Source organism: Vipera ursinii, assembly GCF_947247035.1.
Source record: "Vipera ursinii genome assembly, chromosome: 1".
Classification (NCBI taxonomy): Eukaryota; Metazoa; Chordata; class Lepidosauria; order Squamata; family Viperidae; genus Vipera; species Vipera ursinii.
The window spans coordinates 789,251-807,331 of NC_139512.1; the positions used below are offsets into that span (position 1 = coordinate 789,251).

An 18,081-nucleotide genomic window follows, 5' to 3' on the forward strand; every position below is an offset into this window, starting at 1 on the left:
GTAATAAAGGACTCTTTAAAGGCTTGCCTTGTCTTGACTAGGAGACAATCAAAGACTGATCCAGGTATCCTTGCTTTTGTCTAGTTGCCATGTGTCATCTGGAAAAATATATCCCTTATGACGCGCAGGTTCGGTATCGAACGGATCATTCAAGCAGTTACTGGAGCAGCTGGAGCGAAATCTTCTTTGTTCCCGCTGGTGAGATTTGTGTCTGTGTGTGTGTGTGTCTGTGTCTGTGTCTCTGTGTGTGTGTGTGTGTGTGTGTGTGTGTGTGTGTGTGCGTGTGTGTGTTGTCTTGTAACTTGTCCCTGACTGCTTTGTTTCCTCTTCTAAGACTGTGGAAGGAAGAAGACAAGACTCAAATAAAGGGGCTTGGGGACAGATTAGCAAAGTTTCCAGAGTATAAAAGATGTATTTTGTTTCTTCCAGAAATCCTCAAAAGTCCCTCAGTAAATTATACTGTGGGGTCCCTAGGAAAGGAAGGCCAGAGGAAAGTGACTCTGCAGTGGGCGGTAAGAGGAATGCTTTCATTCAGCCTTTAGGGCATCTGCTTGGAATCGATCATTCAAACATCCTTTGGTTTCAGAACCTAATCCAACCTGCATTTGGATTGCCTGCATTTAAAACATTAAAAATATTGTTTCTTAAGCAGACAGAAGACAAGAAGAAAATGCAGTGCAAACATTCAAGCTCTTTAGTTATGAAAGTTATATGTTCGGGGCTGATTGACCATTCAGCTTGTGGTGAAGGTTGGAGGGCAGAAGTACACATTTCTGAATAAACTCCTGGATTTCAGTCACCCATTATTTTCAGCTGCTAAAGGTGTCCGTAGGGCCAATGTAGAGCCCAGAGTGTTCTTGTAAAGAAAGCCAGAGTCTTTCATTTAATTTTACAAGGTGACAACCTTCCTTAATTCAAGAATCTGAAAAGGGAGAGGGTAAGTGGGTCATAAGGCCTGATGCCACGGTCTCTAGAGATCTTTTAGATCTGTCATGCACACATCACCTAGCCAAGATTGGATACTGCTACCTAATGGTTTGAAACCATAGAATGCCCAAAAGGTATTTCCCCAGACAAGAAAGGTACAAATGGAAGCATTAGCTGGTGGCTTGGGAAATGCTTTCTATCCTCTCTTTTGTATTTTTGCAGAGACCTCCTATGGAGCAAGGGGAAGTGAGCTATAATCTCACTTTTGTCATGCTGGCCTGCAAGCAGTGCCTTTTTGGCTCGAAAAAGTACATCATTACCGTAGATGCTACAACCGTAAATGCTACAACCATAGATGCTACAACTTCGTACTACACTGCTCTTTCTGCAGCTGAATATAACATTTCGCTGGTGGCATTTAACAAAGTGGGACATTCTCCAGCTTATTCCTTTAAGCTACCACCAGAACAAAATGCAGGTTGGTATGCAAAGCAACGGTCAGGCCCAGCTCGAGAGCAACATAGAATAAGCCAAAGTTCAGTTCTTTATTTGCTTACACAATAGAGACAGAATTTTGCCAGACTAAACCTACTGCATACTACAGGGAATCCTTGACTTACAACCACAACTGAGCCCCAAATTTATGTTGCTAAGTGAGAAAGTGAGTCTTGCCCCATTTTACAACCTTTCTTGCCATAGTTAAGTGAATCACGGCAGTTAGTAACACGGTTGTTAAGTGAATCTGGCTTCCCCATTGACTTTGCTTGTCAGAGGTTGCAAACAGTGATCACATGACCCCAGGACACTTCAAGCATCATAAACATGAGCCAGTTGCCAAGTCTCTGAATTCTGATCACATGGCCATAAGGATGCTGCAACTGTTATGTATGCAGGCATCTGCATAGCAACAGCCCTCCTGGACAGTTTCGGCGGGAAACCTAGGGCCAACCCCATTGGCTGTTAGCTTACCTGGCCAGGTATATAAGGAGGCCAGGTAGCCCTCATTCCTCAGTTCACTTCCCCTTCCAATAAAGAGCTGAACTCACACACCGGCTGGCGTCTCTCTTGCGTCGGACCCACTACACAATAGCAACGGTTGTGTGAAAAACCTCACTCTGATATCTCAGGGGCTGCCACAAAGAAGAGAGAGTCAAGCTATTCTCCAAAGCACCTGAAGGCAGGACAAGAAGCAACGGATGGAAACTAATCAAGGAGAGAAGCAACCTAGAACTAAGGAGAAACTTCCTGACAGTTAGAACAATTAATCAGTGGAACAACCTGCCTCCAGAAGCTGTGAATGCCCCAACACTGGAAGTTTTTAAGAAGAGACTGGACAGCCATTTGTCTGAAATGGTATAGGGTTTCCTGCCTCAGGAGGGGGTTGGACTAGATGACCTCCAAGGTCCCTTCCAACTTAATTACTACTACTACTACTACTACTACTGTACTGCTGCTACTTTTTTCAGTGTCATTGTAACTTCTAATGGTCACTAAATAAACTGTTGTAAATCAAGGACTATCTGTACTGTAATGCTAATGGATATATCCTGGGAGATTCTACGGAGCAGCTATCTTAAATATCTTCCTCTTTCTCTAATCCATTTCCAGGCTGTGTTGTCTCTTGGAGTGTGCTCCCTCCTTCCTGGGAAACTGCTGCTTCACTATAGTCCATCACACCACTTTCCCCTTTGCAAACCCAATCCATCAGAGCAACCATCTTCTAGTAATCTCATTTTGTATGGGAATTCTCTTCCACTATCAATCTTGCCTTTATATTTCAAGTGATATAAATTGACCAACATAGTCCGTCCTAGAAGAATTTCTCTGGAACATCTCTCTGTCAGGTGACTCTCTGATTGCCACTGAACTGATCAGTGTTACCAATCTTTACAGGAAAGATGGAACTACATATTTAAACAGTCTGTCCCAGACATCTGATGTATCCAATTGATATCTGAGAGCTTTTGGAGAAATTCCCAAGATCCTGGTGAACTATTCCACCAAGGCTTACCAGTTGGAACATAAGGGTGATGGCAACTTGCTCTGAATGGCTTTCATCTGTTTTACAATCCTGCTTTATTGAGGAGCTTCAGGAAATGAAATATCAGAATACAGAGACCTAAAATGAAATTGGCAGAAGACAAAAAGTGAATCTAGGTATAAAAAAAAAATCAAGAAGTGAATTATGTGTAAAAACTCAGGTTTGAGCATATTCTATGGCAACAACAGTGGCATATTGTAAACATATCTCCAATATCTTTTATTGCAATAGAAGGTGGTTGCCCCATGGCCCTTCTTTTATGAGATTTCAGAAAAAGTAGGGCACACCTCTATCAGAGATGCTACGTACACAAGGCTCATACATTGAATAGGGTAATGTTGCCCAACCTTAACAATTTTTAGAATGTGTAGACTTCAGTTCCCAGAATTCTCCAGCCAGCTCTAGGTAGCCGTAATGTTAATTTCTAACACTATGATTCTACAGTCCTAGGTCCCAATTTTCTGAACGTCAGTCTGTCTGGAAGGCATTTTACTCTGAAGTGGAAGATGGACGACGACTTTGTTCTCTTTTGCTTTGAAGTTCAGCCTCTTGGAGAAACCTTGCCTAAGGAGGACTGCATGGATTCTAAGGACAGTTACCTGGTTACAGGTAACACTGAAACCTCTTCCTAGGCCCACCCAGGTTCCTCCACTAGAATATCACTCTTTCCATCAGAGAAACTCTCAAAGTGCATAGCTCGCTTGGCAGAAGCAGCAGGATCAAAGAGAAATGCTCTACAGATGCTCTTTGTAGATGGGTTGCTTTCTAATTTTATCCCCACCAGATTTGCCCTAGTGCAGGCATCTTCAAACTTGGCCCTTTTATGACTTGTGGACTTCAACTCCCAGAATTCCTCAGCCAGCGTGACTGGCTAAGGAATTCTGGGAATTGAAGACCGCAAGTCATAAAAGGACCAAGTTTGAAGACCCCTGCCCTAATGTATCTCTAGCTGGAGCTATGCTTGGGTGAGGAAGGAGTTTGAAAAAGGTGGTACTTCACTGGAAGAGATTAGCAAATAACTTTACCGTTAATTTAAACCAATAAAACAGGGGCAGAAAGACTGGTTGAAACATGCTATAAAATGACTATTTTGCATGGTGCATCTGTCAACTAGCAATAGCGCTTAGACTTATATACTGCTTCACAGTGCTTTACTCCCTCTCTAAGCAGTTTACAGAGTCAGCATATTGCCTTCAGCAATCTGGGTCGTCATTTTACTGACCTGGTCAGTATCTAAGGAATTGAACTCCTGGCAGTGTGAGCAGAGTCAGCCTGCAATACTGCTCTTTCCTAGTGGCTCAAGGTTGACTCAGCAGTGGGTTGACATGTTGTTAGCTGCGAAGTCGTGTCTGACCCATCGCGACCCTATGGACAACGTTCCTCCAGGCCTTCCTGTCCTCTACCATCTTCTGGAGTCCATTTAAGCTCACGCCTACTGCTTCAGTGACTCCATCCAGCCACCTCATTCTGACATATGGTTGACATATTAGCACAATAATATGGTTGACATATTAGCACAATTTACATCAAGCCGGGTCGTATTTTGTCAATAGTGCCATCCTGGAAATACACAACTAGTGCAATATAGGCTAAAGAAGGGGAAAGGTAGTAATTTGAACCACTGCTCTTCTTTCTATGCATGGGTTCTTTATATCATAGTTGAATGGACTGTAGGCTTCAGGATCCTCCAAAGAAGTTGTGAAGGGGCTTCAGGACAGCTGTAATGAAGCACTTGTTTACACAATATATTTGTTTAGGCCTCTAGGATGAAGCTGTAGGGATGGTTATTGACTTCAAAAGAGAATTAGAGAAATTGATGGGATGGGAAAATGGATATTATTAGCAAGAGCTAATTGAAATAAACATTTATGGAGTCAGTCTAGCTTGATACCAGATGTTGGAGGGAAAACAATCTGGGATGTTTATTCACAGGACTTCTAGAAACATCTAGCTCTATTGTTAGAAATATGATGCTGTGTAAAAGAAAGTTTTGGTCTAATCCAGCAGGTATCTGCTAAGGTTATGATCATAAAATCTGTGATTTTTGCTTCTAAATTCCAGGGAAAATGGAGTCCAACAGGTGTTACCGCTTTGCAGTGTACAAATATTACTTCACAGACAAGTGGAAAACTTTTGGATATAGGTACCTTTTTCATAGAAATGGTGAGTATGTTGTGGTGTCTTGCCATCTCTGCTTGTCCCATCAGTCAGACCCATCAATAGTTAAAAATGGATACTTCATATTTGGACAGAAATATCCAAAAAATGTTTGCCAATAGACCAGTTGATATTGTCTTTTGATGAACTTCGGCTTAATTTCTTCTATCTTTGTACTTATCAGAAAAAAACTCAGGTAGATAAGGATAGAATAGTTGCACTTTTAAATTGACAACCTTAACATTTCTGCCTCAAGCACCTTGAAGTTCTTAGACTCAACTCAACTTGCAATTTATCATCGCACAATCTTATCTTGCTAAACCCAGTCTTCCCCTTGGTCCACAACACTGTCTTCATCTCATCCCCAAGTCATGAGTGAAACCACTTAGTCGTTATTAAATAAACTGCTTAATGAAGTATGTTTCCTTTTAAGCTGACACTATCACCACAACTTCAAATGTTTAAAATCTGAAACACTTTGTCACCCATCAGCTCTTTCTCAGAACAGTGTTAAAGTGCATTACTTCAGTGATTGATCAGAATAATATGGTTCTTGATTTGACAGAATAATATGATTCTCTTAGTTTTCCCTCCTGCCCCATGTCACTAACCAGTTAGTGGATGGGTGGGTGGAAACATCTCTAACAGCTTCCAATCAGGACAGTCTGGGGCAGGATCTGGGGATGGAGCCTTTAGCCATCTTTCAAGTTGCTGGAACAACAGATCATTGGTATGGAGATGGTCTGCAACAGTAACCTGTCATTCAGACGATTTATGAACATGGGTTTATTGGACTTCTAAAAGACTGGTGGACCTTCTCTACAAACAGCACAAGTGACAAACCAGTGTGGTGGAGAGAAGGGTGCAGGTAATGCTGGAGGGAGTTTTATGGTGCACTGAGAAGTCCATCCCAGCTTATCTTTCACCCTTCTTGACTTATTCTCCAAAGCATCAGAGGGCAGGACAAGAAGTAATGGGTGGAAGTTTCTCAAAGAGAGATCCAACCTAGAAGTAAGGAGAAATTTCCTGACAGTGAGAACAATTATTCAATGTAATAGCCTGCCTCCTAGGGTTGTGGGTGATCCATCACTGGAGTTTTTCAAAAATAGACTGGACAACTATGTGACTGGGATGGTATAAGGCTTGTGCCTTGAGCTGGGGGTTGGACTAGAAGACTAGAGAGGTTTACCAGTCTTCACTTCCCTTTAGCTAATAGGGAAAACTTTTGTTGATTTCACCCCAGCTCCCAAATATTCCAGCTCAGGAAGGATTGCAAGGGAATGGCAGTGCTGGCAGCAAGTGGCCAGAGCTAGCAGCATCCAGAACTACCCCAACAGATCCCCTCCCAAGTAAGCAGAAGCAGCAGGAAACTTTCAGTACATTAATTTGAGACAGAAGCAGTGATTCAGGTTTTCCAGCCAAGTGCCAATTTAGACTGCTTCTGTGGCATCCTGGGGAGGAGGTTGCATCGCATGCCTCAAAAACAGATAACAGAGCATCTCAGACCTGTGGTTAGCAGGTCATGTGAAAGGCCCATTATCTTGAAACTACTGTAAGATAACCTATTGTAGGGGTTATCAAAGATGACTAAATACAGGTAGTCCTCAACCTACGACCACAATTGAGCCCCAGATTTCTGTTGCTAGGCGAGACATTAGTTAAGTGAGTTTTGCCCATTTTACAACCTCTCTTGCCACAGTTAAGTCAGTAACATGGCTGTGAAGTGAATCTGTCTTCCCCATTGACTTTGCGACCCTCGGAAGGTCACAAAAGGTGGTCACAGTTACAGGACACCGTAACTGTTATAAATATGAGTCCGTTGTCAAGCATCTGAGTGTAGATCAAATGACCGTGGGGATGTAGGTGTGAAAAACGGTCATAAGTCATTTTTTCAGTGTTGTTGTAACTTTGAATGGTCAGTAAATGAGCTGTGTTAAGTCGAGTACTACCTGTAGATAAATGCACGAGCATTTTCACAACCTACAATATTTCACTGTATTTATTTAACAAAGAGAACCAGTTGGGTGTAATGGTTGAGGTACTGGCCTAGAAACCAGGAGACTGTGCGTTCTAGTCCTGCCTTAGGCTTAAAAGCCAGCTGGGTAAACTTCAGCCTGTTTTTCTCTCTCTCTCATCTCACCCCAAAACGTCATGGAGTTCTTGTTGAGAGGAAAATCGGAGGAGGAAGGAGTACATACGTTTACCACCTTGAGTTACTTATAAAGTAATAATGGCAGGATAAAAATTAAATAAAGAATAAAGAATATGCCCTCCCCCGTGGCAACAGAAATTTATATTTTATCTTGTGTAATACCCAACAGGTGGTTTCTGTAAATCAATGCTTAATATGAGATTATCCTTGACTTCCATCACTAAGCAATGCAGTCATTAAATGAATTGTTGTTAAACAAATTGTTATACAGTAAGTTTGGAAAGTCATTATAATATTGGCTGTAATAATGCATGGAATGGAAAGAGAGAAGTTTAGGCTTTCCAGAAAAGAAGAAAGAATGATAGCTTCTATGAGAGCCAATGATCAGTATTTCAACCTTTCAGGAATAAAGTAAGGTTTTTCAAACAGTATTCTGCAGAAGTCTAGCATTGTGCAAGAACTTGACAGGCAAACACACACATATAATGTTCATTTGAACATAGCAAATTGTTTGTCACCAGAGCTTCAACCAGGGGCTCTGAGATTTATTTATTTTTAAAGTCAACATTTAATGAAGCCTGAGAACATTTCAAAACCTTGGCCTAGACTACCCATCTTTGGTTCCTGGTCAACAATTGACTGCAACTTATCCTTAACTCCATATTCATCTTCTCAAGGAAGTGATGCGAGAACCTGACCATCGTCCCAAAGATGGAAGAAATCTATGGAATTTATAGATCCTCAAGAGCCAATAATCTGATAACTGTCCTCTTTGATCTGCAGCTTCTCTTGAAGATGCCATCCATGTAAATGTGAGTAACCAAACAGCAAATTCTGCTGTCATCCAGTGGAAGCCTCCCAGATCCCTCTCTGATTGCCCAGGCGTACTGAAGAAATATGTCATATGTTATCAAAAGGAGCAATACAGTAACATCGCATGTGAGTATGGGGTTCTGACCTTTGTGTCTTGGGTTCATACAATTTGGAAGACAAAGGTAGTATCCTGGCAAGATTACCCACTGGAATTTGGGCCAAGGATTTGGTTGCTGCTGTGATGCTGTTGTGGAAAGTGCCAACCAAAGGGCTCTGACTACTGTCTTGTTCCTGTTCAGATTATGACGTCAACGTGTCACAAACATGGTATACGATTCAGGACTTAGAACCTGACACTGTCTATCTTGTCGGCATCTGGGTCTCTACGGCAAACAGCAAAGACAACTGCAAAGCTTTTTATAGATTTCTTACCAAAGCTCCAGGTATAATAGCTTCTCTTCCCTCTGAGTTCTCTTTCTGAAATTCCAACAGTAGCAATAGCTTCTTGCGGTTTTTCTTCCTTTCTAGGTCTCAAGCAGCTGCCGCTGGTGCTTAGCTTTCTATTTTTAGGGATTTTTGGAGGCATCCTTGTTGTCACCATCATCTTCTACCTTGTCCAAAAAAGGTAACTATGATGAAGCCATGTGCAATAACTATTTCAAGGGCAGCAGAGAAGAGCCTGCTTTAACACCTAGGAAGTTTTGTCCATAGACTGGCCAAATAACGATGATGAAGGGAGACAATCCTGGATTTACAATAGTTCATTTAGTGACCATTCAAAGTTAAAATGGTGCAGAAAAAAATGACTTATGACCATTTTTCACATTTATGACCATTGCTGCATCCCCATGGTCACGTGTTCAAAATTTGGACACTTGGCAACTGACTCATACTGTATTTATGATGGTTGCTGTGTCCTGGGGGGGGGGTCACGTGATCAACTTTTGCAGCTCTCTGACAAGCAAGACAGATTCACTTAACAACTGTGTTACTAGTTTAACAACTGTAGTGATTCACTTAACAACTGTGACCAAAAAAAATATCACACAATGGGACAAAACTCACTTAACCATTCTCTCACTTAGCAACAAAAAGCTTGAGCTCAATTGTGTTCGAGGTGTGTAACACTTTTTATGACATTCACAATACTCTTTGCATAGTATTCCAGCACCTATTGTACAAGAAAGGGGCTCCAGATTTAATAAATTCTATTTTCCTTGATGAATATTAATTTGTAAACTGAATTAGATGGCATGGGCTACGTAAACTGATTGGTATAATAAGGCAATATTTTATGTTGAAATTACCTTAAAAAATTGTGGTTAGGAAACATAAAATAAACTCCTAAGCAGCTGCCATGAGCAACTGTTATCTCCCTGGACAGTCACCTAATTAATCATCCACTATGTGGCTTCAGCGAGTTGATTCAGTAAAGCAGCTGAGAACATGAGCTGGGGAATTGTCACTTGTTATCCCAGCTCTGATAGAAATTCTAGCAAAGGCATTGTCTTGCAGCACCAATAGCATCCCATATCTGTAACATGGGAGATCATACTACCAGCCTATCTTTCAGGGCGATGAGATGTACTAAAGTTCAATGACCTAGTTTGCACATAATGCCAAGACATATTATTGTCTGCTTTTAATTGGACATGATGATTTAGCATTATAAGTGAATCTACTATGTTCCTACAGTATGTAGAAGAGTTCTATAGGACCTGGTTGTAGGTCCTGGCTTAACCTGATTTGCAATTGCATAAACTTTTTTAAAACTGGAGATAAGCAAATGAACCACATCTGTATCTTGAGCCTTTCCTGCCCTTCCAAGAGTTAAGCATCTTCCCCACTCCCACTTCTGCTTCCCAAACCATTGTTCTAACATCTGTTCCAGAATGAAAAATGTATTGTGCTCAGCATTGCCAGATCCTGCTAATACAGAAGCTGTGAAGTTCCACACCAAAGCAGAAGCAGACCAGGTGAGCTTCAAGTGAAGATGTTCTATATTTGGGGTGTCAAATTGCTGGCCTGTGGGCCACTTCCATCATGTGGAGGCCACACCCACCCCAGCTCCAGCAATCCGAAAAAAGTCGTGATACATCGCGACACATCATGTGATGTGGAAAGTTTGACACCCATGTTCTACATCAGGGGTGTCAAACTCGATTTCATTGAGGGCCGCATCAGCATTGCAGTTGCCCTCAAGGGGCCAGGTGGGTGTGGCCAGGGTGGGCGTGCCCTACTGGGTGGGCATGGCTAGAGTGCGTATGGCCTACTGGGTGGGCGTGGCCAGCTCTACATTGTTTGCATCAATGGTGCCTATGGGGGCCTGGGCAGGAGTGGGACAGATCTGAGGGTCTCTGGGCCAGGGCCAAGGCAGTGGGGGCCGTTCCCTCACTGTTTCCAGGATGGATTCGCGGGCCGCATGAAACCACTTCGCGGGCCGGATCCGGCCCCTGGGCCTTGTGTTTGACATGTCTGTTCTACATCATATTATTGTGAGTTCTTCATTTATTGAATGAGGACCACTGCATGTTTTATCAGTAGGAGATAGCAATCGCAGATGGTCTCCTGATCACCGGAGAGCTGTATTTGAGACTGAGAAACTAAAAATAAAAGGTACTTCAGCAGCTCACAGAAAGGCATACAGGCAGTCCTCGACTTACAACAGTTCATTTAGTGACCGTTCAAAGTTACAATGGCACTGAAAAAATGGGACTTATGACCATTTTTCACACTTGTGAACATTGCAGCATCCCTATGGTCATGTGACTTACACTCGGATGCTTGACAAGTGGTTCATATTTATAACAATTGCAGTGCCTCAGGGTCATGTGATACCCTTTTACGATCTTCTGACAAGCAAAGCCAATGGAGAAGCCAGATCCACTTAACAACCATTACTAATTTAACAACTGCAGTGATTCACTTAACAAAAGAAAAATCATAAAATGGGGTAAAACTCACTTAACTAATTTCTCACTTAACAACCTAAATTTTGGGTTCAATTATGGTCATAAGTTGAGGACTACCTGTAAAATGGGAGAAGGACACTTCTTTGAATATACCAGAAGCACAGCTATCAAATGGTTGACATTAGAGCACTTTGGGTCTGTAGGATGAATCTTTTTTTGAAGATCTTTTGTCCTGCAAGAGTATCTCTTTGGCCTAGATTTGTGCTCCGGTCTTATACTCTGTAGATCAGTGTTTCTCAACCTTGCAACTTGTGTGGACTTCAACTCCCAGAATTCCTCAGCCAGCACTAATATATAGCAGTGCAGGTTTCCTTCCAATTAAGTTAGAAAGACGACTTAACCTCTGCTAGCATTTCCAGATGGCCAAAATAGAGCAGAATTGCCACTCAGAGCACACAATATTGGATAAGATGGGAAAACACCCTAATTTGGTAAAAAAAAAACACCAGTTCCTTAAAACCTGACCACCCTTCATCTTAAAGCAACTTAATAGAAATCTGTAGAGCCTCGTCTTCCACATTATGCTTAATGAAGTATTCCTTTTTGGAACATTGATTTGTGTAATCATATCTACTGTAGCTTGTAAATTGTTTGTCTTATCCCAGGGTGCAGCAGACCTCTCCTAATTGTCATTGATTCAATAAACTATGATTAAACAAAACATAGTTTGAGATGAATCCAACCCCAGACAATCATTTTCTTAATGTTTTTCAGGCCCAGGTAAAATTAGGTTTTATGGAACCAATGGAATCCAACAGCCCCATGGAACCCCTGGTTGTAGAACCTTCATCTGACAAAGAGGAGTTAGTTACTGATACAACAATGGACTTCTTGGGATTTGTCAAAGGAAAAGAAGAGGAACATTCTCCCAAGGAGGATGAGGTAGTCTCTGATGAAATCCTACTTTCTGAATATAAGGGGCAAAGATTTTTGAGTCCTGTGGAAGAATCTGAAGATTTTGTGGATGTTTCCCATGAAGAAAGCACTGGTGATGGTCCACATCTCTTCCTGAACAATACTGAGGCTGGAGACCAAAATGACATGTGTGTGTCCCAAGTTCCACTCTCCTTCAAACTGTTTGATAAACTGGTGGTGATTAAGAACGCAGGTGAGGGCTTTGACATTCCATGCAGTGATGGTGCTTCAACCTAGATCTGTTTTTGAGCTTCTAGAAAACATCTTACTATCTTGCAGACAGCAAATCCAAAAAAAAAGGAAATAAATGGCAGACAGCTTCTACAAAAACTCTCTGAGGAAAGACACCATAGCCCAGAGGCACAGCATACTTTTCAAGAAGATAATATTTGTTGGATTGTATTGATGTAGTGCCGCATAGTTTTCTTTACTTGAGATCTTGGACAGTTATTGCTAGTTGGAAAGCTGGCAATAGTGGACCACATACATCATGTGGTAGAGATAGCTTCAACTGATAAACCTCACTAGATTCAGTATCTAACATCGGGTTCTTTTTCTAGCATTCTGGGCCACAAGGCTGGGAAAAACTATCCATCAAAGGGGCATAACTTGAGTGTCCCCCCCCCCCTCAAATGATGTGGCATTCATTTGAAAGTTCCCACTGAATTGTACATTTTATATGATAAAAGTGGAGTAACCCATTAATTGTGTTCAAAGAATTGAATTTCAATTTTGTTTGACTGAATTTAAGTTTGTTTTGGTCTGGCCCTAGTCTTGTTTTTGTCCCAGGAAATTTCTCAAATGCAATCATTCACACATGACTTGAAAATTGAGTGCTGTCCTCAGCCTTTTTTTTTAAATCACACATTCCTAGCCTTTTAAACTCTACAGAACTATTTCTGTAGAAACTGCTAGTGAAGAAACATCATGAACCTATAACGTACAGAAGGTCCCAGCCTTCTACTGATCTTCACTTGTCCCTCTTCCAAGCTCTGCAGTTAATGCAGTTTCATTCCTACATTGTCAGGCAATTGCACAGCTGGTATCCAAATGGAGTCAGACACATTGACACGCACTTGCAGTTTTATGTAGATAAATATATTTTACAGCTATCTGTACAGCAAACTAGGTAGGCAAACAGGAGCATCATCAGGTAAATCAACACAGCAAGGAACATCATCGGGTAAATTACAGAACACACAGAGGGAAAAAGGCGGGAAACAAGGAAACTCCCCCTTTGCACCCACAGCAACCAAACACAGCTTAGATTGCCTCTTGCAGGAGCCAGCTCTCTCCAATCAATCAGTTATAACTGTGTGCTCTGACTCATTGTACAACCCCACTGTCCCAGCTACTAAATTAAATATCTTAACATACATTTAAATGTAAAGATTACAGCATTGCCATATATGTCCATTTATCTGCTCCTTGGCTAATAGAGCTTTTAAATTTTCTATGCAAGGTTATTGGCAGGGTTGAATTGCTAAGATGCCTGCTACCTTCTATCACTACTCAATGTGCCATAGAAACATAGGGGAGGGGTAGGAAGCTTGAGAGAAAACAGGAGTCTAAGAAGCTGTCCAAGAATGCCGAGTTCACTATTGCAGGTGTCTGGCAGAGAAGTGGACCATTCTCATAACAAACCAAGATATATGATTGGGCAATGTGAACACCCGGTGGGTGGGGGTTAAGGGAAGCTTTTGCTAACTAGGAAGATTTTCGTACGGGAAAACCAGAGCTGGTTGAGCTTCTTCATTTCCAAGATGTGTACTTGAGTTTATCTTTTATGGCACTGCAAAGCATTGAAGATTCCTTGAATTCAAGTTCGCAAGTTGGACGGTTGACAGATCGTCAGACAAACAGGAGCATCATCAGGTAAATCAACACAGCAGGAACATCATGGGCTAAACTACAGAACACACAGAGGACAAAAAGGTGGGAAAGAAGGAAGCTCTCCCTTTGCACCCATAGCGACCAATCACAGCTTAGATTGCCTCGTGCAGGAGCCAGCTCTCTCCGACCAATCAGTTGTAACTCTGTGTTCTGACTCATTGTACAACCCCACTGTCCCAGCTACTAAATTTAAATATCCTAACGTACATTTAAATGTAAGGATTACAGCATTGCCATATATGTCCATTTATCCGCTCCTTGACTAATAGAGCTTTTAAATTTTCTATGCAAGGTTACTATTCTTGGTCAAACAGTCTTTAAGGAGCTAAAGTGGATGTAGTAGCAATGCCTTTCTTAGGTCTACTCAAGGACACAAAATACTGTAGGCAAGTTTGTCAAATCTCCCAAACTCTTTGGCAGCAAAGAAGTAAAGGAAGGGAAAATGGATAGCTAGGGCTCAAGTTATAAGGTCTGATTTTGAACGCTGGAGTGGTCTACAAATATTTAACTGAGGTAAACCAAGAAGTCCTTCATGTGAGTTAGGAGGAGGTGGCCCTGTGATGCAGGAGGAGATTTTGGTACTTTCTGGTGCTCCTTCTGGTCCTCTTTCCTAATGGCAATTGCACTGTCAGTCATCCTCCAGATGGCTGGTAGCCCTATAGGCATCATCATGAATCCTCTTAAAATAATGCTTATGGAAGGCTGACTCAGAAGATAAACAACATGGTAAGCTGGTGTGATGGGCTTTAGTTGGGAGACTACATGGTCAAATCAATATCTTGCCATAGAATTCTCTCTCAATTGTCTATCTTACGGTCTTTTTGAGAGGATCAAGTGGAGGATGGGATATTATATATGGTGCTCTGAGTTCATACAAAGAAGGTGGGCTGTAAAGTGGCTGCTTAAGAAGCTACTTCCGAAATAATAGTTCCAATCCATTGATCTTTCTAGTCTGCTGCCCAAAATTACTACTTCAGTCAGCTTAATGACAGAGTTGGCCTTTCTATTACATGTTTAATTTAGCCTCCAAGCTAATTTCAGGATATGGCTAGGATTCTTCCAACAGCAGCAATGGTTCTTTCCCTCAGTTCTGAAAGCATAGAATCCAGCTTTATTCAGAATTGTTTCCCTGACAAAGTATACTAAATCCCTTGGAGTGTGGAAAGCAGAACAAATTATACTTTTTGATATTTACAGTGTTTGAGATTGTTTTGAAGTATATTTTTAGGAGCCAGAAAAGGTAAACAGTATCAAAAACTGGAACAGCATACATGTACTGTATATCATTAAGAGATTTACATTTTTTTCCATTATAAATGTTTACAGCAGATATTAGCAGATTCATCAGCAGCAGTTAATACAGGTACTTCTCGACTTATGACTACAATTGAGCATAAAATTTCTGTTGCTAAGTGAAACATTTGTTAAGTGAGTTTACCCCATTTTACGAGCTTTCTTGCCACAGTTGTTAAGTGAATCATCGTAGTTGTTAAATTAATCAAACTGTGGTTAAGTGAAACTGGCTTCCCCACCGAATTTGCTTGTCAGAAGGTCAAAAAGGGGATGACGTGACCCTGGGACACTGCAACCATCATAAATGCTCAATTGCCTCAATTGCCAAGTGTCTGAATTTTGATCACATGACCTTGGGGATGCTACAACAGTAGTAAGTGTGAAAAATGGTCACTTTTTTCAACGTTGTTGTAACTTTGAACGGTCACTAAACAAATTGTTGAGAACTACCTGTAATAGATTTTGTTATTACAAGATGTCTTTCTACTGAGTCCATGAACCACTGATACTCTGTTAATCTTTTTTAATGGATGTCAACGCTGGAGCGCATTTCTAAGCATGTTATCAATTTCTTAAATATTTGCACAGCTCTCTGTTGCCAATTTGTTTTTTCAATATTGAAGATCATTTTAGATAAGATTATATGGAAAACGAGGAGGAGGAGAAATATATATATAAGTCTTTGGGTGTTATAAAATTATATTCTTTCAGGAGAGGCCTCTGCTTCTTGTACTGCTGAATTCAGTATTTTAATTTCCTACTTTTTTTCCTCTTACGACTGTCCATTCTCAAGAAAGAGTATTTAATTTAACAAAACATGTTGCACTTAGAATCTTTTTTGATTCTATTAATGGTGATGTATCTTCAGAATTAATTTTTATATCAGAATAAAGAATATTCTGTGGAATATTCTGTAGAATAATTCAATACCCCCTCTTATTATTAGCCTTCTGGAGGCTACAAAAGATAGTTCTTGAGGGTCTTTGGCAAATGAATAATGATACGTGTGTCCAGATTGGTGTTATCTGATATAGGTTTTTGACTACTTTGGTATAAAAAAACCCCCAATATCAATCATAAATTCAACACCAAGGTTTTGCTCACAGCAATAACTTGTGTAACATTACTTTATTGAATAAATAACAATTGGCTGACTTTGCAAGAAGAATTAAGTCATAAATCAGTGTTTCTACACTAGATGCCCTCTGTACGGGTTCAGCTCCCAGAATTCTTTAGTTAGAATAGTTGTTGGTTGCAGCATTTGGGGAATTCTGAAAATGGTAATCCCAAAACATCTAGCTGCAATTTTTCTGGGGACCTGAAGATGATAAAACTAAACTTTCACAACAGTTCTAAGCTAAAACAAAAAACAAAAAAAAATCCCTAAACCACAGTTTGGTATTGTAGAGCTTGTAAACTCAGCAAATACTATCCTTGTTTTGAATGGCTGTTTGTAGAATTCTGTATACAGTAACTTCCAGCTTATTTCTAATCTGTCAATTGAGTTTAAAAAACCAAATCCCCCCACCTCCTACAGATAGTCCTTGATTTATAACCACAACTGAGCCCAAAATTTTGTTGCTAAGTGAGACAGTTGTTAACTGAGTTTTGCCCCATTTTACAACCTTTCATGCCACAGTTATTAAGTGAATCACAGCTGTTGTTAATTTAGTAACATGGTTGTTAAGTGAAACTGGCTTTCCTATTGACTTTGCTTGTCGGAAGATCACAAAAGTTTGATCATGTGACCCTGGAACATTGCAACCATCATGAGTATGAACCAGTTGCCAAGCATCCAATTTTGATCATGTGACCATGGAGATGCTGTAACAGTTGTATGAAAAATGGTTTCCTCTTCATAAGTCACTTTTTTCAGTGCTGTTGTAATTTCAAGTAGTCACTAAATGAATGGTTGTAAGTCAAGGACTACCTGTACATAAATGTTTCACTAAAGCTGATTCTCAGAAATTGTACAGGGAAGAAATAAATAAGCATTTAACAGATGTAAACATCTGGAAGCAACTTGGGTAGAACATAGCCTGTAATTCATTGAGAAATGACCATGTAACCAATAAAACATTAATTTTGGCAAAGGTCTACTCCCCTTTTCTCTCCCTCCCTCCCTCCCTTCCTCTCTCTCTCACACCCACATCCACACACCACCACCATGCTAGACTTTAACAGGCCATGTTTCTCACCGTTGGCAACTTTATAATGTGTGGACTTCAACTCCCAGAATTCCCCAGCCAGCCATGGGAATTCTGGGAGCTAAACTCCAGACATCATAAAGTCGCCATGGTTGAGAAACACTGCTGTAGGCAATGGAACGTCCATCTTGATTGAAATATGGGTTACAAGCTGCATTGTGAGCCCAAACCTAATGTGGAGCAGATGAAATAGGAGAGCTGATTGCAACGATAAAACAGGTTTGTTTCCAAAATAGGGTCAGTAAGTGTTCTTGTCTATTTGGCAAAGCAAAAATCAGAGGGGATGGATGCTGGGTCTCACAAAACGTCTGGTTACAGAAGAGTGGTAGCTCCCATCAGCCCTCCCTCTAACCCAGCACAGCTTGGGACCTGCATCATAGGCTCCATCTCTTCTCCAGTCCCACACAAGGTCTTTGTTTGTCTGAATCATGAGTTGTGGTGTTGTTTATTTTATGCTTAGGGGCCTGGCAGTCCTGAGCGCCCATCCTGGAAAGGAAATGTAACTGAAGGGTGGTTCGTGGGCTGTCCGAGAGAGCCCTCTAGTGACCATTTGACTCCAGAGGGGGTAACCTATCACAAGGAACTTCACTAAGTTGGGATGTACTCTCTCTTCTGTGATGCCATAATTCATAAAGCTGTATTCCATTCTGGAATGTCAGAACCCATCAGAAAACAAAGGTGTGTTTGATTGACTCAAATGGCATATGAAAG

The 18,081-nt window shown here is 41.0% G+C and overlaps 1 protein-coding gene across 1 annotated transcript in view; it reads left to right on the forward strand.

The window, feature by feature from the left end:
• Positions 1-12,306, forward strand: part of IL12RB1 (interleukin 12 receptor subunit beta 1) — a gene marked incomplete at its 5' end in the record, with an annotated part of 29,196 nt that extends 16,890 nt beyond the window's left edge. Inside the window, 10 exons of the mRNA XM_083366185.1 lie at positions 85-198; positions 430-512; positions 1,150-1,405; positions 3,413-3,577; positions 5,030-5,131; positions 8,061-8,216; positions 8,390-8,533; positions 8,619-8,715; positions 9,982-10,066; positions 11,777-12,306. Of these exons, the coding sequence (XP_083222311.1) occupies positions 85-198; positions 430-512; positions 1,150-1,405; positions 3,413-3,577; positions 5,030-5,131; positions 8,061-8,216; positions 8,390-8,533; positions 8,619-8,715; positions 9,982-10,066; positions 11,777-12,214 (1,640 nt within the window). The 3' untranslated portion in view covers positions 12,215-12,306. The remainder of the gene's footprint in view (positions 1-84; positions 199-429; positions 513-1,149; positions 1,406-3,412; positions 3,578-5,029; positions 5,132-8,060; positions 8,217-8,389; positions 8,534-8,618; positions 8,716-9,981; positions 10,067-11,776) is intronic.
• Positions 12,307-18,081: the final 5,775 nt, after the last annotated feature.